General features: G+C 43.9%; 1 protein-coding gene across 1 annotated transcript; it reads left to right on the top strand.

The window, feature by feature from the left end:
- Nucleotides 1-4,957: 4,957 nt before the first annotated feature.
- Nucleotides 4,958-18,315, top strand: efna1a (ephrin-A1a; the record flags this gene model as incomplete). Its single annotated transcript, XM_083899269.1, has 5 exons — nucleotides 4,958-5,055; nucleotides 16,839-17,134; nucleotides 17,806-17,871; nucleotides 17,963-18,058; nucleotides 18,188-18,315. The coding sequence occupies 5 exons, from the start codon at nucleotides 4,958-4,960 to the stop codon at nucleotides 18,313-18,315; spliced, it is 684 nt and encodes a 227-aa protein (XP_083755395.1).
- Nucleotides 18,316-24,818: the final 6,503 nt, after the last annotated feature.

Consider the following 24,818-nt stretch of genomic DNA (forward strand, 5'->3'; position numbering starts at 1 on the left):
TCACCTCTGCTTTATTTCCCGTGTATCGTTTTTTTTTTTTTTTTTTGATTTGCATATTGTCCCTGCTCTTCACTCTCCTCTCGCACGCCTCCTCACTTTTGCTTTCATTCTTAGTTTTTACACTCTTGTTATCTAACACCGTGTTTGCATTTCTTCTCAGTCCTCCTCTTCCTTATCCGCCTCTTTCTCAGCTGCTCTTTGTCTCTCAGCGTGGCTTGTATGGTGGGTACGAAGGCGTAAGTATTTGTCTGTGTGTGTGGGTGTGTGCTTTCCCAAATGTCTATAAGCACAATGACTGCTCGACAATCACCGAGGCCATTCTCTGATAAAAAGTCATTGCAGCCTTTACCTCCACTCGGTCAGATGACACAATGATCATTGGCTGTGGCCACACATAATCAACCACCTCTTTGTTTACCACTGATAATTAACCACCGCTAATTAGGACCTGGCACTTACCGCCTGGTCTCTTCACAGCAATGCTACACTTACTCGCTGATTAACTTTGTTTTGCTTTAAAATCGCTCCACCTGATAATTAACACGGCTTCCTCCCGCCTCAGGAAAGTGTAAGAAAAATCAACATTTGCACCAGCACAGGAAAAAAAAAAACGAGGCCGCGGACAAACTTGCCGATGAATGGCTACAAAATGTTTCATAAGAAGAAGAAGAAGACGACGACATGTGCATGCCTAATTACAGGAAACACTTCACTTCCACTATTTGCAGGAACCGGGCTAGAATAGATTGAGGAGAAAGTGCTGCAGTGGAGCTGCATTGACTAACAAAAGAGGACACAAACCAAAGAGGTCAATGTAGTTAGAAACACACAGTGCGGATGACTGCCGGGCCGTGCACTGTGATTTATTTTCGTGTGGGGATGGGAACATGATGACATGCCAGTCATTAAACCATCGTATTTGTATTCACAGCACTGGGCAACAACACTTCTCCTTCCGTGGTCATGTTTGAGAGCCAAACAGAGGAAAGTGGCGACAAGATTCGGCAGAGGAATAGGCAACTCGCTGCGTATCTGCTCAAACCTGCACAGATTATGGTCAGAAATATGTCATACAAAGTCATAATCACTAAAATATAGGCTGTCACCAGAGAGAGAGGTAGATATTTTCATACAGACCCAGTGGTGGAAAAAAAAAAATCCTGTGTTTTGATTTGTCTTTTCAGGATCACAGAAAGTGCAACCATGACATCATCTAATTACTCTGGTCGCAATGGTTGAAGAAAACAAATTATGGCCAGGCAAGTTCCCATGCCTACATTAGATGGTTTTCCCTATCATTTCCCTATATCCTATTTCCATGCCACAGGATAGGCTCATTGCAAATTCCATCAGGAGTTGAGGTGAACGGAGTTGTGTTTAAGTTTGAGTCTATATTTGTGTCTATAAAGAAGAGCACGGCAGCAGAGATCCAGCACATGAGTGTTTGTGTGCCTGTCTGTCTTACTGTGCTTTAAAACAAAGAAAATACATATATATCAGGGCTGAGCTGCAGTTTTGTCAAATGTCAGTGGCGTGGTGAAAGCTTTCCCACATTGCAACGCAAATGGCAATTATGTCACCTTCTTATCGTCCCACTGAAAAACAACCAGACAACAAAATAATTTAATCCAGCAGGATGAACACCCCTCATGAATGCAGAGCACGTCACATGGGATGACCTGCTTTTATTGACATCAAATAGCACACAATTAATTACTGTGCGTTTCTGTATTTGCACAGGCAGAACTGATATGGTTGGTAAGTTTAGACAGATTGTGTTAAATACAGACTGCATAGACCTCACTGCCTGTAATAATAACCTGTGGGAATGATGATCAGGATCCACTCCGATGCGCGCAGCTAATAGCAATTTGCAAGAGATTAGCCATTTCTGGTGCAACGCTACGACATGCATTCATCATCCATCCATCAGCAGAGCCACTAGCATTAATGTTTGTCGTGATCCTTTACTTTTTTAAACTCAGGACAGCACTCAAGGTCATTTATAAGTAACCACTGCAGCATCAACACTGGGGGCTATGATGTTTTTACTCTCCCATGTTGGTTTCTACAAATTCTCGATGTCTTAATTCATGCACGGGTGACACAGGGGCGGAAATGGAAACACCACAGGGCAGAACAACCACTTGTTAATCCACCTTTTTTTTAACGGGCTCTTGAGCTCAGGTTTTTCCCTGCAGAAAATAAAAAAAAAATAAAAAAATAAAGAGTTTGAATATACTGCTCCACAGAGTCAGTGTGGGTGTCTCAAGAGCAGTGATTATTCAAAGACAAGGACATCTGAGCACAGAGTCAGACCTGGGTTAACAGCAGATGCACGCAGATATCAGTTGTTGCTTTATCTGCTCGGAGCTTCGTGGTGGGAGTCACAGCATTGCAACAATTAAACTGTCAGATAAACCGCTGATGAGCAATCAACAATCTACCTGACAGATTAATTATCCTGAGAAAGTATCACATCTACTGTGGAGACTTTAATCCTATCAGCATTTCTTCTTCTTTTTCCACACTTAATCCAATCTTGACGTGTTTTATTTAAACATAAATTAAAGTGATTGATTCCATTAGCTACATAAAGCCTCATATATTCTCAGAATGCTCTTTTTATTTCGCTCCACTTAACCCTCTCAGATTACGCTGTTGTTACACGGAGGGGATTCAGCACAGCTACAGTGCATTTCTCAAATATGAAGTTTATCTGATCACATCTCTGAGGCCTATCAGTGGATGTGACTGAACTGAATAAACTGCGATCACCTGCTTGAATGCACCGTCCAGATTGGTTCCCCTTCTTCTCTCATGTGTTTGCTGTCATACCTGAGGAAGCCGACGTGCCGCTAAGCAGGCACAGCAAATGAGGTGCCATGTCGAGCAAAAGCCGGCTTGAAAAGGCCCTCCGGCAACATGGCTCACGAGGCTGAACAAGCATCTCCAGGGTTCCGATTATTCACGTCAGTGGAACGGAAAATGAGGATTTCAAATTCATCGGACAAACATGTGGAGGCTCTGTGCCTCAAGTGTTCGCAGCACAAAGGTTTTCATTTCATTGAAATAAAAATGTCCATGTCGATATTGCCAATGAATAATCTGAGAATAAAATGTGAGACTTGCCTATAGTGACAGTGGTGGCATAGAAAAACCTGTCTGCAAATACTACCATCAGTGCAAGAAATCACTGTGCAAACACACCAGATGTTGCCCAACCAGTACTCAAGCAAGGGCAGTGCACTTAAATGACAGATAAGGAGTGTGGAGAAAAACTTAACAGTGCAAACTTACGTAAAGGTGGACAGAAAAAAATACCTGGAACTGTGCAGGATATTGTCAAAACCTTGCAGATATTATTAAACAAATACTTGTCAGCTTGTAGGCGTAATATTCATGTCATGCATCAGTGAGCTGTTTATTTTTTGGCTGTTTGTATCATTATGCCCGGTCCCGAACGTGGTCCCAACAATGTGTTAAAGACATGTATATGTGTGTGTGTGTGTGTGCGTGTCTGTGTGTGTATGATCTGGTCTTTCTATGCTTGTGTGGACCACCTTCTGGCAAAACACCTTTTTAGTGGGGACATTGTTCCTTGTGGGGACATTATGCCAGGTCCTGAACATGGTCCCCACACTGTGTTAAATACATGTAAATGTGTGTATGTGTGTGCGTGCGTGTCTGTCTCTTTGTGTAGGATCTTGTCTTTCTATGCTTGTGTGGACCACCCCCTGGCAAAACACCTTTTTAGTGGGGACATTTTTTCCTTGTGGGGACATTATGCCCAGTCCCAAACATGGTCCCCACACTGTGGTAAAGACATGTAGATGTAGTGTGTGTGTGTGTGTGTGTGTGTGTGTGTGTGTGTGTGTGTGTGTGTGTGTGTGTGTGTGTGTGTGTGTGTGTGTGTGTGTGTGTGTGTGTGTGTGTGTTCTGAGATTCTGCATCTGTATGGGCTTTTATCTACATACAAGCACATTATGAATTAAACAACAACCATTTTATGAATAAATGATGAGTAGATTCCTTGTTTAACGACTTTAGCACAATTATTGCCTTTATTATATCCATTTAAAAGTATAAGTTTATCCATAGGATATAGACAGGATATATGCGTCCATAAAAACCTACCATCTATTTAAAAAAGGACATTTCCATACAGATGCAAGTGTGCTGCTATGTGTACATATTAATTAATGTATGTGTATACTATACTTATATATACTATAGTTTTTTCCATTATGACAATATTAAATGTGGTTATTATTGTCCTGTATTATGCTATATGTTATCTATGAGCATGTAGGTGTATGACTGAATTAATGTGTATATCTCTGTATGAAAGTATTTAGCCAGGTGTGTGTATAGATACATACAATTATTATTAATGTCATTTATTTATTTTTGACATATCCTTATTTAAATATTGCCATCACTGTGGATGGATTTAAAACAAGAAAAGACAAAAATAACTCCATTATCTGTTGTTCTACGTGAAAATATCAGTAAATGTTTGTTTGTTTTGTCTTAAATGTGTTGTGAGCTCATTTGGACACAGTTACTTGCTGTGATGTTGTGTACAATAACAAAAAAATGTATGTGTGATTATCCGGAGAAACCTGTGGAGCGCGCGTCTCACGGACAGCGCTCTGATTGGTCGTCTACGGTGGCTGGGGGCGGGGCTTACTGCCGTGGGCGTTTCACAAAACCACAGTCCAAGCACAGGCTTCCACTCACTACTACGGATTTGGGAAGATCACACTAAACTGTCCGCAGTTCACTCTCTGCGAACTCACATGTTTGGTTTACCTTGATCCACTGCACGCGTAAAGTGTTTTTGCGGATAATCTCTATCTCCTTTAAACACTTTTTTTGTTGATTTTGTTTTTGTTTTTTTCACGACCTAACCTGAGTTGTGATTCCTCTCCGCGCGCCTGCACTCCTCTCCACCATGGATTTGGTTTGGATTGTGGGCTTCGTTGTGCACTTCTGCGCCTGGTTCGCGTCAGCGGAGCGACACAGCGTCTACTGGAACAGCACGAATCCAAAGTGAGTATCTGGGTTCATCTTTTTGAAATTCGCTACCGTTGCTCACACATCTGCAGCGTTTTCTTTATTTATCGATGGAAAACAGAGATGGGTCAACTTTGAAACTTGTTCTCGGCGCACATTCTGATCTCTACGATGCGCATTCAGGTGCAAATGAATTGCGCCGTTCATGCATATTCAGGCTTCTTTTAGCAATGACTTTGTGACACAAGCAACTGGCTGCTGTTGTTGTGATAATGTGGGGTAGTTAAAAATCTCTCTCACACGCACACGCACGCGCACACACACACTCTTCAGGACTAGAACCTGTTATTATGGTGCAGTTTACATTCACCTGTAATTCTTTGTTTTGCCTGTTCAGATTTGATCTCTTTCGCAATCTGTGTACCTGTGCACTCAGGATGATTTACCTCCGGGTCATGTGACCTGTTTATCTGAGTGAGGAGAGAGAGAAACAGTTCATTCTTCTGGAGGAAAAAAAAGGCTTCTTTATGTAGTGGCTTTGTGGAACAGAGAAATTGCAGGGACTTACTGTGGAGAGCAGTTTTTCATTTGAAGCAGCATTGAACTGTGGACACTTTACTCATGTAGTAATTATGTGCACGCACACACACACACTGTTGTTTTGTACCATGCAGGTGAGAAGTGAAACAGTCATTGTTTGTTTTGAATGTGTTGCATCTCGTTTCATTGTCTTATCATTCGTCAAATTCAACAGGGATTGATTTAAAATGTTGCCTTGGCAGGGGTTGATTTTCACACACCTGAATCACTAACACACACACACACACCGCAGCATGTTGAAATATCTGTTGCAATATCCTCTCCATCTGACAGAGAGTCTTAACCTCTGTGTGGGAGTGGGAGGTTGCCGTATAACCTAAATCAAGAGATATCTCTCTCGAGGTTTGCGTTGCTGTCAGGGAGACGTAGTGGTGTTCATATTTCAGGTAGTAAGACGAGTAATAATGGTGTATGACAGAGACAGAGGAGGTAACTTGAGATCTGCCCAGTAGGTCACGCTGTGGGAGAGAGATGGATTGCTCAGTGAGGAGAAATCGGAGCTGAAATTGTTGGGGTTAGGGGCCAGTCGGTATAAGTAGGGGTCAATTAGAATTATGGTTGATGATGGCTGGGGTGAGATGTCTTGGGGGGGGGGAAGGGGTTAGATTTACACACCGCAGATGAACTCGTATGTGCACTTACACGTAAACACACCCTCCAACACAAAGATGGGCAAGCACAAACACAAACCACTCAATCACACACACTGACATTATCCAAATCAATCAATGTTGTGCTCACACACACACACACACACACACACACACACACACACACACACACACACACACACACACTCTGCCTCGTGCACAAACACACGTCTGGTCTTGATTTAAAACAGCCATTTATTCAAATGCTCCTTCTTCATTTGCTCTTACACTGCTTTAACACCATTCCCCCCCCTTGTTCTTTCCTGTAGTTAGAGCGACAGCCTTGACTGTTCTCAGAAAAGCCATAATTACAGCAGCAGCAAAGCCTTTCACTGAAAATCAGAATGGAGTCTCAGATGGAAAGGCGTTGTTTTGTGTCCCTTCTGTAGAAGGACAGTAATCATTCCTGTCTATATATTTGTAATCCGCTCTTTTGCACTTGCTGTTTTTCTTTTTTTCCAGATGACTGTGCTAAATCTGCCCCCTTTGGCGACTCTTAATCCTGTGTTCTCAGAAACAGCACATAGATTCCTGGCTGTATTTCTTTTGCTGTAATTTGGTGCTTTTTCGTCTTTCTCAGAAATCTGTGCTCCCCTTTGACCTGTGACTTGACACACACTGTGTTGACGTCCATCTTTCCCCTCAGGAGCCGTCTACATATTCCTCTTTTATGGCCTCGGTGTGTTCTTCCGTCCCATTGGACGCAAACAAAAAAAAGCTGTTGCTAATCGAATTGATCTCCGATTGATCACTTTGGTCCATGTGGTGCAGACTCATTTCCTTTCTCTGTGTGTGTGTTGGTTTAGGGATTTCGTAGCACATACATACACACTCATATATATCCATGCACAGTTGCCCCAGCTCACCACTAATTTCAGCATGAGAGTAAGGAACGCCTTGGGGCCTGCAGACTTCGAAGGTCGTATCTCCCTGTACTTTAATGACTGCTTTGTTTCAGCCTGACTGAAATCTATTCCTGACATGAGAGTGAGTGCCTGTTTCAGCACTTTTTTCCTCCCCTCTTACTTTGTCATTGCATTTGCAGACTTTTTTTGTGCACGATTAGCGGGAGCTAGCTAACACCTCGGTGCAGGTTGGTTCCCAGAAAGAGGCTCACACTTGTGCCCAGTCAGCCTGGGGTCCCTGCGTGCCAGTGTGTGTACGTGTCTCTCGCGGGAGGGAGTGTCAGCGCTCGGGCCTCGCTCACATGTACAACATCACCAGATTCAAGTGACTCACTCACCCTGATACACATTAACCCAGTGTCTCTCTCACACACACACACACATGTGCCACACACTTGAGACTGATGTTAACATTGTCCCAGGAGCCCTATGGACTCTAATGTGAGGCAATAATCTGCTCTTTCACTCCTTCTGTCTCGCCTTTTTTCCGTTTTTTTTCCTTCTTGCTGACTGAGCATGAGTCGACCACCACCCCTACTCCTCCACTACCACCTCCTCTGCTTTGTACCTGTCTCTCCCTCTCTCCAACTCCCTCCCCCTATTCTTGGCCAGGTTCCATTTTCAACTTGGTTCTGTGGTCTCTAGTTGTGTGAGTCTATTAACTGTTTCATTGCTCACTTTCGCTCTCTCTCACACACACACACACATCTGTTTGAACCTGTAGTTTATTATGACACCCTCGTCTACAACACTTTCATGATCACCCTTTCTGTTATCATAACACTTTGAAGACTCACTTTTTTTTTTATGAGTTCTTAGATTTTGATAGAACTGTTGTTTTAGCTCACCGTGTCTGGATCAGCAGTTTAATTTGAGTGAATATGCTTTTTTGTTATGCTGTGTTCTAACAAGAGACTTATTTAAGGTATGCTTCACCCACATGAAGGATTGTCTTGGTTTTTATCCCGCCTGTATGGCTGTTTTAGGACACTTCCTTTACAAATTGGGGAAGGGTCTTCGCAGTGAGCTACAGAAAGAGAATAGTAACCGGTGTGACCGATCGGGGGTTAGAGTTCACTCTGTGATGAAGTGGCACAGCCTCTATCAATCTGTCAGTCATTCTGTCACAGCAGTGGTCCCTGAATACTGGCTGCCACTCAGACCATTCCCCCTTCACACAGCAGTGGCTTTGCCTCTGGGAAACTCTCCTTCTTCACCCTCGTGTCTTTTCAGTCGCCTTCACTCCTTCAACCGGCTTTTTATCTCAACTTTACAAGCTGTCCCTTTTCAGTCTATTATTTCTTTACCTCCGACTCTGGCTCTCGGGGGAAAGGGGGAAGGAGAGAAACATGCTAAGAGGTGTGGATTTTTTATTTTTTTTTATCTTCCTTGGCACCCATGGCAATCTGTCACAAGGCACTTTGCCCTCTCCTTCACACTTTCCTTCCCGCTCAGCTTTCTCCTCGTATGAAAAGCCACTCTCGTTCTCAGCAAACCTTTTCCCCTCTTCATGGTCCTTTCACTTGTCTGCCTGTTGTCCAAGTGTGCTTCTGCACTCTTGAAGTGTCCTGCTGGAGCGATGGAAGAGGTTCACCCAGTGTAACAGCTCGGGGCATGAAAAGACTGTAATGAAATTCAGGAGAGAAAAAAAAACCCACAGGAGGAACTTAAAGTGTTTCTTTTAATTTTCATGGATTTGTACTTATGTAAGTTTGAGAGGGGAAAAAAAGATTAGATAGTCAGATCAGAGGGTTGATTAGGTGGCTACAATAGATAAAGGATTTCTGACATTTCCAAGTAATCTGAACCGGCGCCACTTTCCTTGGAAAAAATATCCAGGTTTCCTACTTCACTTCCTAATCCACCCTTTGCTCTAAACCCACCACAGACCCTTCCCCCCCTTTTTCTCGACATTCTCTTCAGTAAATTCCTAAGTCTGTGTCCATGTTTCTTTCGCATCATCTGCCCCTCTTTCCTCCCCAACACCCTTAATCTGGTTTTATAATCTGTCTGGTGAATTCAATCTGGAGAAAATACTCAGAGAGATTTTCAAACGGGTGGTAATCGCTTCTTACAGGCTTATGATCACTAAAGTAGGTTGACCTTTATGATCTTTCTTATGTCTGTGAGAAGTCTGCCTCGTTGCTGACAAAAGTTTCTTTTTTTTCCCTGGAAACATGGATTTCCATCCTGTTCAATATTCCTGCATATTGTTCCAGTGTCTCGGGGAAAAGAGCTTGTTTTATGGACTGTGCCAGATAGTGAATCAGGCCAAAGGTTTTAGCTTCCTAAAGGCCTGCTGTTGGTGTTACCAAAGTCTGCACACGGTCTGCTGTGTGTTTCCCTGTGAAGTGCTGGCTCTTCCTGGCCACGTCTTTTCCCGGGAAAACGGCGTATCCTGTCTGCACAATAAACAATACAGTTCTCACACACCAACACACGCAACACCGTAAGAGTCCTGGGGCTCAATTGATTGAATTTCCCAGCCTCGGTTTAGAAACAAATACAGTTGAACTCGGGGGATAAGTACAGTGGAAGTGATTCATTTGTGAGTAGTTGTTTTTATGAAGGTTGTGCTGAAAGTGTGAGAATAATTTTGAGTCCGCCTGACACGCTGTCAGAACTCTGGCTCCGTATTGGATTCTCGTCCGATCGGTGTCACCCGAGTCACCCCCGCCACAGTTTGTCTGACCCATCCCCACGGCTTGTCCTTATCTACACTGCAGACTTCCTCAGCTCCTTCCCTCGCTCTCCTACGGTCTTATTCCCACACAAAAAATCATAAGAGGAAGAAAAGCTCCATTAGGGCACAGATTTATAATCATGGTAATATTGTGAGTGGAGCCTTCACTTTCTTGTTCCTGTTGTGTGTGAGAGGGAGATATACAGAGTTTGTCCTTCAGACTTGTTTATGGGTTAGTGTTTGGATGAGGAAGAATCAGCCCCAAAGAGTCAGATACGATCTCTGAAAATGAACCATTGTTGTTTAATTAAGGGTCATTGTGTAACTTTTTTTTGTTTTTCCTTCTTTGTCGTGTTTGTTGAAAGTCTGGATTTAGCGTGGAAGAGTTCCCCCCCACAGCTAGAGGTCAGTTTTATGGTGTTATTTTACTGCCAGATATCTGTAAGCAAGAACTGCTGCCACCACTTCTAGAGATCAATTTAATGGCAATGGCCTTTTCTCGCACGGAGTGAATTTCCCGTGGGATTCATTAAGCGCGACAAGTTTTTGACCGTGTTTGCAGAAAAAAAAAAGAACACGGAGCACAACAGCAGAATCCGGAAAAAAATTGATTCCTCTGCACAGATCTTTGCATCGGGAGAAATGTGATGTCATTGGTGACCTTTCTGCTTTGGCCCTTTTTAAGATACAAATGGCTCAGGGGACAGCGTGGGACAGTTGGAAAGAGCATATGTATTCATCTAAGCTTCCTTAGTGCGGAGGAGTCAGCCAATTATTTCTCTGCTGGACTTAAAGCTTTGTCATTTCGCTGGGTGGCAAAGGGAACCCAGTGAGTCGAGTCAGGAACGCTGGCAGAATGACCAATGATCCGCACAGACAAAGGTTGAATGGCAGATGAGAGAAAGCTGATTGAGATGGATGACAAAAAGTCGCACGGCGCGAAGAATGAAAGCTGGAATATTATGTAAAAAAGGAGGAGCTGAAAGAGTTGGAGCATATTAGTTTCTATGACGACCCCAGCATGCCCGCGTCGCATTGTGCACGGATCCGCAAACAGTGGGTCAGAAACTTGCATATTTGGAATGCCACCAGTTCAGGTTGTGATTGGTTCGGCAAGTCTGGGATGGGGGAGGGACAGAGTTGACATGAGGATCTGGTTTGCTTATTGAGCGTTGAAAGGTGGACAGGGAGTGGGAGGGGATGGTTGACGTTGATGGATGAGCAGATAGACAGATGAAACAAAAAAAAAAGAAGAGTTTGAGCAAAATAACGTTTAACAGTCCTGCTTTACTTGGCTCACGATGCCCCTCAGATGTGCTCTGGTTGCCACCTCCCTCACAGGGAGATGCACCGTGAAAGAAGCAGATCTCTAATGCCAGATGTATGTAGTTCTTCTATCAACACATTTCACTTTCACCTTTGTTACAGTGGACACTCTTTCACGCACACAGTCATAGTCAGTATGTTTTCATGCTAGGTTAAGTAAAGATACAGTTGTAGCCACTCGTGCCATTTAATTGGTCATCTGTCCTTGTCTCGGTATACAAACACTAAAAGGGGAATTGATTTATTAAGTGTGTCTGCCTCTGCTACCCTTGGTGGCGATATGCCTCCTTTCAGCTTGTTTGTATTAGGTGTTCACCAATTGACCCATTACATCACAGATGACAACGACTTTAGCTGGTGGCTAGTGAATAGCCTGGATTTTGTTATTTCAAGGTCAAAGACCAGAGGCAGGGACACGGAACATCTAGAAAAGCTTGAAGTTATACATGGAATAGCTAATATTTTAAAAGTCCAGTTTTAGTCTAACACAATAGTTTGTTTTTTTCTGAGGTCATGTAAAAGTATGTTGTTTTTTAACTTCAAATAAAAGTGTAAAGAAGTAATACCCCTTCTCTATGTGAGAACAATAGAAGAAGAAAAAAAGTTCCACTCTCCCTCTCTCACCCCCCTATTCTGCACCCAGGGCCTCGGCCCATGCTCTGGGCCTTGCTGTCCACTCTAAGCCCCCTGTATTAAGCAGGATCTAGTGCTGATGAATGGACCCAAGCTCAGCCTCTGGTCAAACCAATAATCCAGGCTTGGTTGTAAAGATTAGGTGGTCCCCACATTCCGGTTTACCTCATCTGTGATGCTGGCTGGTCACGTTAATTGCACGCGTAGAGGGTGTTTCAGTGCTTCTTAGGGCTCTTGTTTGGAGATACAGTGGTCATACGTGTGCAGTTTGTCCTCATCAAAGCGTCCGCCCTGTAGACCTCTAAATGCACAAGGCCACTTCTTTGACAGAGAATTCTCCTGTGCTGACTTGGCGATTGTCCGACCTTTGATCCGCATCACGGCCCCTTCACTTCTGAGGTCCAGCATTCCATAGGGCGATAGAGTGCAGAGATGAGAGGGTGATGGATGGATGAAAGGAGGGGCCAGAGGTGGAGAAGAAAGCAAAATGCTGGCCAGAGAGATTAAAGAAGAGAGATTAGACTCTTGCTCCTGAAGAGGCTTCAATAAATCAGGAATTCCTTCCCAGGAGAGGAGAAAGATTTTGTACAGTCTGTCGTCTCATTTCAACAAATAGTGCTCTCGTTCTCTCTCTCACTCTCTCTCTCACACACACACAGGCATGTACCGTTTGACCACTTGACATTCCCTCACTGCTATCAATGCTCTTCATGATTGTATTCATTATTTTCCTTATCACAACTGAAACACACTCCCAGATTCCTCAGTGCTCGACAGACGCAACACACACAAACCCACCCACACACACACAGAAACATAAACAATCACACATTTATATATTTGTGGCTAAGACGGACACACACACTACACACACACTCTCCTCACTGCATGCCATAGCTCCACTAATCATCGTTGACTGCCGAAGACAACATCTCCTCAATGCTATAACTTTGAGACTCCACGCATTACTGTCAATAAAAGAGAGCATCCTGGGATCAATCATGGTAATAAATCAACACAGTCCATTGACACACAGAGAGAAACAGTCTGTTAGAGGGAAATGACAAAGGACGCACACTGGGGGGAGTCGGGGGGGAAAAAAGCGGATTTTGTCTGCTTAACTGAAGGTGGCATGATTTGACTTTGTTAGCTAAACCTTTTCACGCTGAGGCCCCAGTTCTCTTTGAACTGCATTACTCCGATCAGTTCATTAGCCTGTTGATGTGGAGGGCTACAATGCTGAGGCGTTAGCAGGGAACAAAAGGCAGCAGGATAATTAAAACTATTTGCCATTTATATATATATGAAAAAAAGGGGCTACTCTGCCTCCTCGGGTGAGTATTCAACCGCTGTCCTCTAAGTGAGGTGTTCCATCAGCCGGGACACGTTGTGAATAGAGACACTGTATGAAATGGTTGCATTGATGAAGCAACTGTAACACTTCGACAGAAACGCTGAGAGAAACTTCAAAAGCCATTCCCAACTCGAGCCCTTTGACTCCCCCCAGCCCCACCTCTCCCCTCCCATGCCTATTCATGCCCTCGGTCTCCCCCTCAATCTCTCTGCTAAAAGGGGTTGGGAAGTGGGGAGCAGGAGGGCATAATTACCCCCCTCCAGGGCAACTTTAATACCCTTTTTTGTGTTTTAATTGTACCCCCCCCCCACACAACCCCCTTTTGATGAACACATTGGGACCATACCACAGCCAGTTAGTAATCTGGCTGAGGGAGGGATCGGGTGTTTGTGTGTGTGTTTTCAGAGTTTGCAGGGGATGATAACTCTGTCAGGCAAAAGCAGACAACAGTGTTTGCTCAATAGTGTTGTTGATTTGACTAGAATTAAAAGTGGCAGGGGGAAAAACACTTTAGCGCCAATCTGGTAAACAGAGCGTGGCAGGCAAAATGCAGATAAGCACTAAGCTGTCTAGACCACACCAAAATTAGAATTATCACTCTCTCCCCCCCCAGATGTTGGCTGGAGCGCACTATTATCAGCACAGTTAGATGGAGGTTTCATCATGTATGCTTAAAAAGGTGCTTGTTTTCCAACGGTACCGCGGTTGTTGTTGTTGTAATTGTGTTGCCAACTAATCTGGTCATCAGTATTGAGGGAATGCATTCAGGCGGACAGGGGTAAAGGGATGTGGGGGAGGGAGGCATGGAGGGAGGGAAGCCAGAGGGGAGAACTGGAGTCGGGGTCCGGGGTTTTGGAGCCACATCGTCTGTCCTTTTACTGGAGGGAACCAGGCAGACCCCTGGCAACAAACAACAACACCAGCTAACGAGCAACAGTGGCTCATGCACTTTGATCGTTACTCGCACATGTGGACCTTGTCACACAAGCTCAAAATCTGCCCCCCCCCCCCCCCCCCCCCAAATGCTGCTTGTTGCATTTAGTTGGTTTTATGACAAAACATGAGCCCTTTTTTTTTTTTGAAAGAATAGCCTTCTACACAATTTAACTGCACTACTGTCTTTGTCGCAGTTAACAAGCACTATAGGGAATCATTTTTATTGAATCACGTGTATGTGTCTCCACAACACTAGATGGTGATATGCTCCCTTTCTGCTCTGTAGTATTGGGCGTTTTTTCCAGACCTATTCTATCACACAGCAAAAACTTTAATTGGGGGCTAGTTGTCGGCACGTAAAGTGCCATTCTCTGTCTTCCTATCATCCATTTATTTTTTATCTGGATTCCGTCGGGTTTTGTCTTTACATTGCCTTCTTCTTCTGTGTCAAAGCCCAGAGGTGGGGACTATGACACATGTACACGGCATATTTTACAGTTTACATTCCATATATTTCCCTTTTTCTTCACATCGTGTACAGTGCACAAGTGGCGACTGGGATTATTTTTGTCTTTCTAAAGGTGTCAGTTTAACACAACACAGAATCCACTTCTTCAGATCTGTAGAGCTGATTAAATAGCTGTCAGTAAGTGAACACAGTGACTGGCTGTCTCTATCTTGAGCTGCTGAAAGCCTGCTGAACCAATGCGTGTATTCATTGCAAAAGCAACAACCCCTTTATTAGACTCGCATTCTTCTCATGTGTTGTGAAAATATTTTGGTCTGTCAAATTTCATCCACTTCAGGGAACCCCCAGTGATCCCAAACAGTAGAAGATAGTAAGCTGATAGGCATCACTCGGGCGCACAGTGCCAGGGGAGGGTGTGTGTGTGTGTGTGTGTGTGGGGTGGGGAGGCGTCAGTGGGTGTAAATAGTAGGTAGCTGCTGCTTTAAAGGCCACATTATACTTCTCCGACTGCGTATGCGTTATCCGTCTGCGTCACCACGGAGACGCCTCGAGCATTTATACTTCTGCGTCGTGGTGACGGACACTCGCTGCAATTTCCCGCCCGATCAGTAGGGGTCGCTGCGCAAGGTTGTTGTGCTTCTGGCTACAGTGAGCAATGGCGTCCGAGAAAGAAAGAGAGCGAAAGACTGTTGTTGTTGAAACAGTGGCCGTTTCTCACTTTTCTGTGTCACGGAACGCAGTTTTAAGATAATTTGAGGCGAGAAATTGGCCATTTAGGGTCTAAACATGTGCTGTGTGTGTTAAGATATGACGTATTTATAGTTCGGCAGCGGCGTTATCGGCGGGGATCAGCTCCGCCTCTGTCAGGACGCCCGGAGCGCACTGAGAGCCGGCACAGAGCAGCTTAGCTCAGCCTGTCCTGAGGACCAATCGCAGCTCTTGCCGTCTCCGTAGTCCCTTGACGGAGTGACGGACACTTAAAAAATATTCCGTGCACCCGGAGACGACGCAGAGGCTCTTCGACAGGTTCTGCGTCGACGTAGAGGACTCTGCGTAGCTACGCAGAGCACTTTACGCAGGAGTATAAATTGGGCTTAAGTTGTTGATAGATGGGAATTACTGGGAACTGTGTGTGTGTGTGTTTGTGTGATTTGTTGGTGGCCTGCTACCGCTCAAGGCTTCTGATAGATGGCTCTGGCTGAGAAGAGAGCATTAGATGTGAGCCGCCCCCTGGAGCAGTCACTCAGTAAGGAGGGAAGGGGACAAAGCTGAAATACCTGTAGTAATGATTCCCCAGAGTTAAACTGTCTGAAAGCAGGGTTAAGGAATTATGGACAGTTGGGCCAAGGCCAATTTAACCTGCCCCAAGTGCGGGTGGTGTCCATGGCAAAATGTTTTCTGTCTTTGCTCTTTTACTTGGGTCAAGAGGCAACAGGGAGGGTGTCTGGTTTACTTAAAGACCATCGTAAAGAGGGTGGAGGAGGGAAGGGAGGGATGCAGGGAGGAATAGAGGAGAGGCAGACTGACTGTCTCTCTGTATTTGTAATGAAAGGGAGTTTGGTAGGAGACAGTTGTAGGTCGTCACCAGACTCGTGTTGTATTTGCCTCTGACCCTAATGAATGGGCTAAAAAAAACGTGTGTGACCTTTGTTTTTAAACGTGTCTCTGTCTGGAAGAAACTCAGATGTGTTTCTGCTTCTGCTGAGGTGAATTTGTCGTCCGCATTCTGCCCTCTCTCTCTCTCTCCTTCTCCCTCTCCTTCTCCTTCTCCTTCGCTCTCTCACCCGCTCCGTGTGTGCAGCCCTGCAGATGTCGATACTCATCTCCCGTCTTGACGGGGCAAACTGACTGCTAATGTTTCTCTGTAAACATCATTCAGCTCCGGTGGGACAGACGGATCAATGTGCACTCACTGTGCTAACTCACCACAACACCGAGCAGCTACACTGGTCTCTCGCTCGTCTATATATATGCACATGTTTTCTCCTGCTCACCCTTCCCCTTATTGTGTTTTCCCTCTTCATTTTTCTCTTACTGACACACATGTATCCTCTCACACAAACACTCTCTCTCTCTTTGCTCTCTATATCTCACTCCCAGACCTCTAAGTCTTTCCTCTGATTTCCCTGTTGTACACCGGCGTGTAGCCGATCAATATATAATCACAGGTTTTGAGGCTTATATTTATTACCACTCCGATGCTATAACCACACTCATCAGTCTCTTGCCACTGGCGTAACTGTTCTCTGCCTCCTCCGTGCAGGTTCCTATGGGACGACTACACCGTGGAAGTGAAGCTTAATGACTACCTGGACATAGTCTGCCCCCATTACCCCGAGGGTGAGGTGCCGTTGCTGGACGCCGAGCGATACGTTCTCTACATGGTGGAGCGCGAGGACTACGATACCTGCAAACCCCAGTCGTATGACCAGATGCGTTGGGAATGCGGGCACCCGTTTGCCCCTCACGCCGCCGAGAAATTCTCTGAGAAGTTCCAGCGCTTCACTCCGTTTACTCTGGGAAAGGAGTTTCGCCAAGGAGAAAGCTACTATTATATCTGTAAGTGTCACTCTGCCCTTCTCTCCGTCTGAATGTCTGCGTGCAAAAAATGACATGGCAGTCCGCGCAATAGTCACCAAGACATTTCACACAAAACCTCAACCTCATTGTGGCACTAGGAATAAAAAAAAAAAAGGAACGTCAGTTTTGATTTTCCAAATCAGTTATGACTTGAAATTCGAAATGGTCTGTACCAAACCGTAAGGACATTTCAATCAATATCTGTGAATCAAATCAAAGTGTTTGGCTGATTATTGCCAACAAATTGGACCTGGGTAAAGTTCTGTGGCTTTTTGTATACTGTTGTACTAAGTGTGACATGCTGGATTTGTTTTGGTCATATCTTTGAAGCTTTACTTTGACATAAAGGAGGGTGTTGGCTCAGTTTGCCAAAGTATATACAATACTTATCCTTCTAGAAATGTGACAACAAAGGGAAACGCCATGCTGTCACCCTGACCATGAGTGTAATTAGCTAAACGGCAGGACAAGACACACTCCGTCTGGTCACAGATGGCCTCCTAAAGCTTTTTGCCCGTGTCTGTTGCCAAGTGTTGGTGTATGTGTGTACGCGCACATGCACGACGGTGGATTAAGAGGCCAGGGGAGGATAAGTGCACAAGTTTAGGATGTTAACACTTGTGTTGTTTGTTCCTGCTTCCCTATAACAGCCAAACCTTTGCACCACCATGGGAAAGAGTGCCTCAGGCTCAGGGTGGACGTTGTAGCTGCTGATGGTAAGTATAGAACTGTAAAGACAGTCACCTCTAATTGTTGTGTTAGGCTATTGCAAGCAGACTAACTGATGACCTTTTTCTTTTCTCTCAGGCTCTCAAGAGGCCAGAGTGGCTAAAGGAGGCACAGGTGGGGCTGCAGTAGGAGCTGGGGGTGGGGTTCACAACCCGACCAACAGATTGCCTGCAGGTATGCTGACCAACCCTAGCTCCTTTGATAATGACACCTGACCTCTGAACAAATCAGGCAGAGTCAGGATTATGTCAGGGTGTAAAATGTGTGGTAATAATGTGTCTTCTTTATCTTCCCATCTTCAAGCAGATGACCCAGTGGTAATCCTACCAGATGTCCAGAAGAGTGTACGGGCGAGCTCTGCAGTGGTCACTACATCCCTCTCAATCCTCTCATTGCTTGTCCCATTTTCGTTACTGCTATTGCTGCACTGAGAACTCATAAACAACTGCTGCTGGCAGACGATTTTTTTTTGTTCAGGGACTACAATGAAGACAGTCCGTGGGGAATGAAACCACTGACTCAAAAAGACCAGTGCTGGCCACACAGGGAGACTTTTGAAACTTGCAAAGCATGGATGGACTCACTTGCACAAATTGTGCTGAGCAACTCTTGGAGCTTTTGAGTACAAAGTATGTCTGCTTTGTTAAATCTTTCAAAGGCTGACAGTATTTTTTCTTTTTCTTGAAAAGACCAAGCTCCTTGATTCGTGTGTTTTGTTTTGTTTTAATCATCTGTCTCCCAAACACATACACTTCTTTGGTTGATAACCTTGGAAGAAAATATGAAGAAGTGGAGGACGGACCTAAAGTGGCTGAAGAACAATCAAGAGCAAAGACGCACACAACCCCGACACAATTTCCATACGTAAAAACATGTGGACATCGAATGGGAACGTGCGTTTTGAGCCAAAGATCAGTCACCTCTCCAGCTTGTATTATTGTGTACTACCTGTTGTATTGTTGTCGTAACGGTATGGAGTTGCATTGAAGTCCCGAGCGATTGCTTTCTCTAAATGTAGCATTGACGACACACACACACGCGGGGGCCGTTCTCATCGCAACCGTTCTTTTGTAAACTCGACCATGTGCTTATACACTGTAGCACTAAAACTGCACAGTACACACACTAACACACACATCAGTGTTACACACACACACACACATACATATACATACATGACATGAAAACACTACATTGTACTGTTCCTTGTACATTCTGTGAAGATAATTTATAACATTTGCAGCTGTTTTACTGTATATACCGTGAGCTTATGAAAGGAAATGTTTACTGTTGGCAGCGAGGGAGGCTCTTTCTCTTTCGTTCTCCTGGCAAAGTTAGTACTCGTGTGAAAGGGAAAAAAATGTGCGTGTTGAAGAGATTGTGTGCGAGCTCGGGAGAGATTGATTGATAGTGTGATGAGACAAAATGTTTTTTCTGCCAAAAGCAAACACTGAGATGTTGTGTGTATTACAGAGAGGCTGGCCCTTCTCAGTTTGTTGGATCTTGCCGCTGTGTTGGTTAAACTGTCTGACACAGAGATGCCCGTATCGGTGTTTTTTTATTGCTGCCAGAAACAGACCCAGTGCGTCACGGTGCTTTCATTCAGATTTCAACGGAATGGAACGCTTTCAGAATAACTGTCACATATTTGATTTTTTTTTTTATTGTCACCAGTTCCACTCAGACAAGGCATCAAAAAAGTGAGTTGCTAAGCACATCTTCACCAGACAGACTCGGCTCGTTCGACTACCATTGAAGTCTGACTTTTTAAAAAATCTGAATCCTTGTTACCGCATTTTGTACATGTGTAAGTAAAAGAAGTGTAAAATATGTATATATATATAAATATATAGAAGATTATATAAAAGACATGTTTGATAAATATTCTAAATGTGAACATTTCATGTGAAATAATAAAAAAAAAAAAGGATATTTTTGGAAAACCAGAACCGCCTTTTTGTGATGACTTTTTGCCAGCATGGTTAAGCACTGTATGGCTGGCATATTTAAATGCCTTTATTCTGTTGTGTTATTGAGTTAAACAAGTTTTCAAGGTGATTTCTTCTTCATTCTCTGGACTGTCCTGAAGTCATTTGTCTGGAGGCCTATTGATCCGTCGTGTCAGAGCGGTTGGATCAGATTCAAACGGCATCTCCAGAATCAACAAAATAAAGTTCAAGTGCAGACTAAACAACAGCGATTACAAAGTGTGTCCCTGCCGTGAGCGATGACTCTGAGCATTCAGTCTATAAGTTCTTCTTCACTATGCGGTTATGATGCTGTTGAGAAGGTCATTTCAAGTGTTCTCTGCATAATATTGTAACTTTTAAAGCTCTTGCGATAATCCTCGAGTCGTTTTTAATGACCTCAGCACTCTCCTTTCACACCGTCTAAGAAGTTTTCTTTGACTTTGAAAGTTATTGCATCAACGCTAATTACGCACTTTTTACACCCACGTATAGGGGACGGGACTTCATTCTCAGAATGTAAACAGTGTCCGCCATCTTTGCTAATAGTTACGCTAACAGGACCAAATGTCACTGCTGGGCACTTAACAAAAAAAAAGAATGACAATATTTCTCAACTCAGGAGAAACTGAGGTTGAGGTAACCTTATAACTGAGGTAATTTTTCTTTAATTGCACGCTCTAATTCAGGGGTCATAAACTCAAATGACCTGGGGGCCAATGTGCATCTATTGTGGTCAAGAGGGGGCTGGCCTAGAGAACAAAAAGTGGGAAAAAAACAACTGTTCACAATATTCCATAATCATGATATCACACATATACTTAATAATACTATTTATGATGCAAAATGAATGTATTAATATCAAAAACAGACATTTATTTTAAATCACATAAATAAGTGCGGACAACTAATTAAAATTCGTACCAGGAGCCGTTTCGGCCACTGCCAATTATGACCAAATGTCTTATTATTACTATTATTACTATTGTTATAAAAACATTGCTAGCAAACATATATTCTATCACCTTGCTGGAAACTGCCTCAGCTACGCACTGTGTTTAAAAGACGGTGAGGTCGTGGACCATGTTTTCATTATAACATGATATGAAGTGGGGGGCACCAGCAGTGCCACGCCCCTCATGTGGAGGATAAAGCGGTAGACGATGGATGCATTGGAAGGCCAGTGAACTGACCTCTCTCAAGATGAACTGTACTATCTTTGGTGATCCTTTAACTTTTCATCCAGTGCCAACCCCGTCCATAGAGGGCGCTAGGGCGCCGCCCTACCATTCTCACGCGAAGAAGAAGGAGATAAGAATCATCTAAAATAATTTGTAGAAACATGGATTATTTAAAAGAACGAACCACACGTTATGCAGCCCGTGACTACTGTGTGTAATCTGCATTCAAATGATCCGGCACATGCTGTTTGTGCGCAGCCGCAGATCTGTCAGTGTCAGCGTGGACACGCGTCTTCTTCTCCACAGCAGGTGAGACACGTGAAGACTCAGTCAATCATGTCTTTGTAAACGTGTGTGAACGTTTGAAACAACATAATATCACAGCCAGAGGCAACACTCAGAGCGTCATGTGTAAGCGATCAGCTGTTTTTTTTTTCTTTTTCTTTTGATTTTCTCTCTCTTTTCATTAAAATACGCCCGCCCTCAAACGTGTTATCACCACTGGCCACCATCACTTCATGGTGTTATCTAGTTCATTTTAATTCCTGGTAATTCGATGCCATTAAACCCAATAGAACCTTTTGTGATTTAGTGTCAATTAGCAAATGATCTCTTGCCCTGTTGAGAAAGCACCTGATGACAGTGGGGGAGTAAAATCTCTCCATTTGCAAAACTATTTATCCAACTTCCAGCACAATCTATTGTCTTCAATTGAAAGATCAATAGTTTCTCCTTGGAACTCTAGGCTATAAGGTAATTTTACTTGAAGGGATTGTAGGAGAAACCATCCCCTCTTTGCTTTCAACAGCAAGACGTCTTCAGAAGAGTCGATAACACGGATAATGGCTCTCGCACACTAATGTGACAGGACTTGGACCATATCAAGGCCAAGGTGGGATAAGAAATGCTACAGAGCAGAGATAAAGTAAAAACAAAGAGATCTGTGTATTATCACCATCAGAGTTGTCTTTTGGCATGAAGACCAAATACACAGGTGCGGTGGCTTTACTTTTTTTTATCTCGTCCTTCTGGACAGCTTTCACCCGACATACAAGACTCCTCCCTGCGCTCTCGCAGATAACCCTCTTTCTTTCAACTGTGATAAGTTTGCTCATCTGCAGGTTGCATGAGAAGCCATTGTTCTCATCTCCGACTTGTCTCTCCCCTTCCCAGGAGAGCTTTACGGCCGTGACAGTTAAAACAGCTGTAGCACCAAGAACTGGTGCCGCGGCCTCACAACTCTCCCAATGTTTTCAAAAGGGAGCGCCATAAATTAAGAGTGGCGGACAGGCCCAGCAACCACCCCGACCCCAAGAAGAGACTCCACTGAGCAGTAGCACATCAAGAGAAGACAATCCTCTTTATTTACTCAGTCGTTCAGCATGCCAGCTCGAGTGAATGCGAGTGGCAAGTGTGAAACCTTTAACGCTGTAATAAAACGTTGAGGGCAGTCAGGAGGTGAACTGAAGCAAACACTGAAGATCGTGCTGCGGACAGTGACGTTTGCAGGCATGCGGAGAAGATAAAAGATGGTTGCATGTCACTTTAAAGCCTCGTTGGGTGGAAGTTGCTGTCGAGGACAATGTGTGTATGGATTTTAGCATTATAGAAAGATTTTTGATTATAACTTTGAATGTTTGAAATCCAATAATAATACGCACTGAAGTGTAACATTTGCCTGAAACTTACTTTTTTGATCAACTGGAAATGACTCATTGATAAAAACTTAGACTATTTTCCATCCAGCCTGAGTAATCTGGAAATACCATTAGAAGCAGAAGCACTGACTATTTTTCTGTAAAACAGACGCTTACCAATATGTGAATCATAGTTGATGTCGACAGGGGCTTCATAAAGATATTTCCCAACAATCTGAAATACAGGGCATTGATTTGTTTTTTTTAATCATCAGTGTCTAACAGAGCTGAGCGCATAGCGTGTAACACTAAAAACTAGGAGGGGTTTGCATGATTCAGAGTAGATTTGGCATGAGCAGCTGCTCTGTCTGCCTCTCTGGAATAAGTCGGGCATCACTGCACCCGGGCCACATGACGACCAGTCCCTGTCTGCCTGCTAACGTATGTTACTGCTGCGAAGAGCCAGGAGTATCTGCCTTACAGGGCCTCGGGGAGGTTACCTAATGTTAGTGTAGCTATTTGTAGCATTTATAAGCCTCTGTGAGTGGGAGCCCTGTGTCCTGTAAGTATCAAAAGCAGATGTTTATGAGCTGTGAAAGAACAACACGCTGATCCACGAGTGACTTTTTGGCCTTGTTCACATCCCTGCGCTTGCACGTTGGGCTTAAAAGTCACTTTAACGTGAGTTGTGTTTGGGAGACCCCCTTTTTTAAGAGCTTTGGGTGATACTGGGGTCAGTGGGGGCTGATGGTGGGAAGGAAGCACTTCATTTATATGGCACAAGTGGACGCCCGTGGGCCAATCGTTGTACATTCTGGTCTCCTGCCATAGCTCTGGCGGTCAGGGTGTGGTCTTCTCTTCCTGAAAAAGTCCTGTCATACACTCTTGGCAGTTGCCAGGGTCATTTGTCTTGTTCCAGCTCATGCTTTGGTTTCCTGTCCATGTCACTTAAGTGTCACTCAAATTCTCTTCCATTCACCCTCACTTCCACACTAACTTTAATCAGATCCTGGAACACTCTCCCTCTCTGTACATCTCCTGTTTTGGAAATTCTACTCGTGCCACTCTGTATCAAGTGTATCATATCACCATCTCTTTTGTGCTCTGGGTCTAGATTACCAATCTCGTACACTCTCTCACTCTCTCTGCCCGCCTTTTGGATGGGTTTTGACTGAGGTTTTGCTGTGAAACGTGTGGGTGGGAAAAAGTCGTTTCTGTGCAGAAAAATGATAACCTATGATTTTACAGTCTTGTTTCTCAGCCTGTCTAGATGGATTTGCTCCCAGAAGTGTCACTTAGTGTCTCTAGAAATGTTTTTTATAGTGTCTCAAGGTCTGAGTGGGGCCATGTTGGGGCCACAACCCCATGGCCTGCCCCTCTCACTGTCTCAATCCCCTTTAGGTTTTTTTCGGCTCCTCTCCCAATTTAGCTGACATGGCTCACCTTGACACTTAGGCAAACAAGTGTATCCCCTTCTTTTGCCTCCCTTTAAAAACAGGCAGTGCTGCCTTTAATCCCCCAATGAAATACATTTGAGAGGTTTAAAACAGTAATGTGGACACAGAATGAATACATTATTATGATTTTTCACTTAATGTACCCTTTTCTTCTTTGGTTTTGTGTTATTCGTTGCATTAAGTGACCTATTACATGATATAATGGAGTATAGGAAACACTGACAACACAAAGTAAAATATAATTATATTTAAAAAAAAACATGCATGGGCCAAATTCCTGGCTTGGGTAACATTCAGACCTTCTTTGGTACTGAATTGGGGTAAAAACAGCTCTCTAATTCAGTGTGACAACATAGTGGTGGTGCCAGCACAAAAAAGACAGGCCATCCATCAAAAAAGTTGAACCCCACCCAGCTTTTGCCACAAGGTAACATGATGTGTTCTGGCAAGATGCTGCGTTGGCTAACAACATACGTGGAAGTGTAACTTAAGTTCCTGGTGGATTTGTTGCTTTAGTATCTCATTATGTTTGATTTGGTGAATGTACATTTGGAAATGTCATAATATTGTCTTCCCATTAGTGTTTTTATTTCTCTCATGCTTTATATTTGATCCGTTATTTTTCTTTCCCTCGTAGACGTGGCCTTCCATACGTACTTCACATGAGGTGCAGTTGAAGTAAAGATGACACT

This window comes from Microchirus variegatus (assembly GCF_963457635.1).
Source record: "Microchirus variegatus genome assembly, chromosome: 13".
NCBI classification, from domain to species: domain Eukaryota; kingdom Metazoa; phylum Chordata; class Actinopteri; order Pleuronectiformes; family Soleidae; genus Microchirus; species Microchirus variegatus.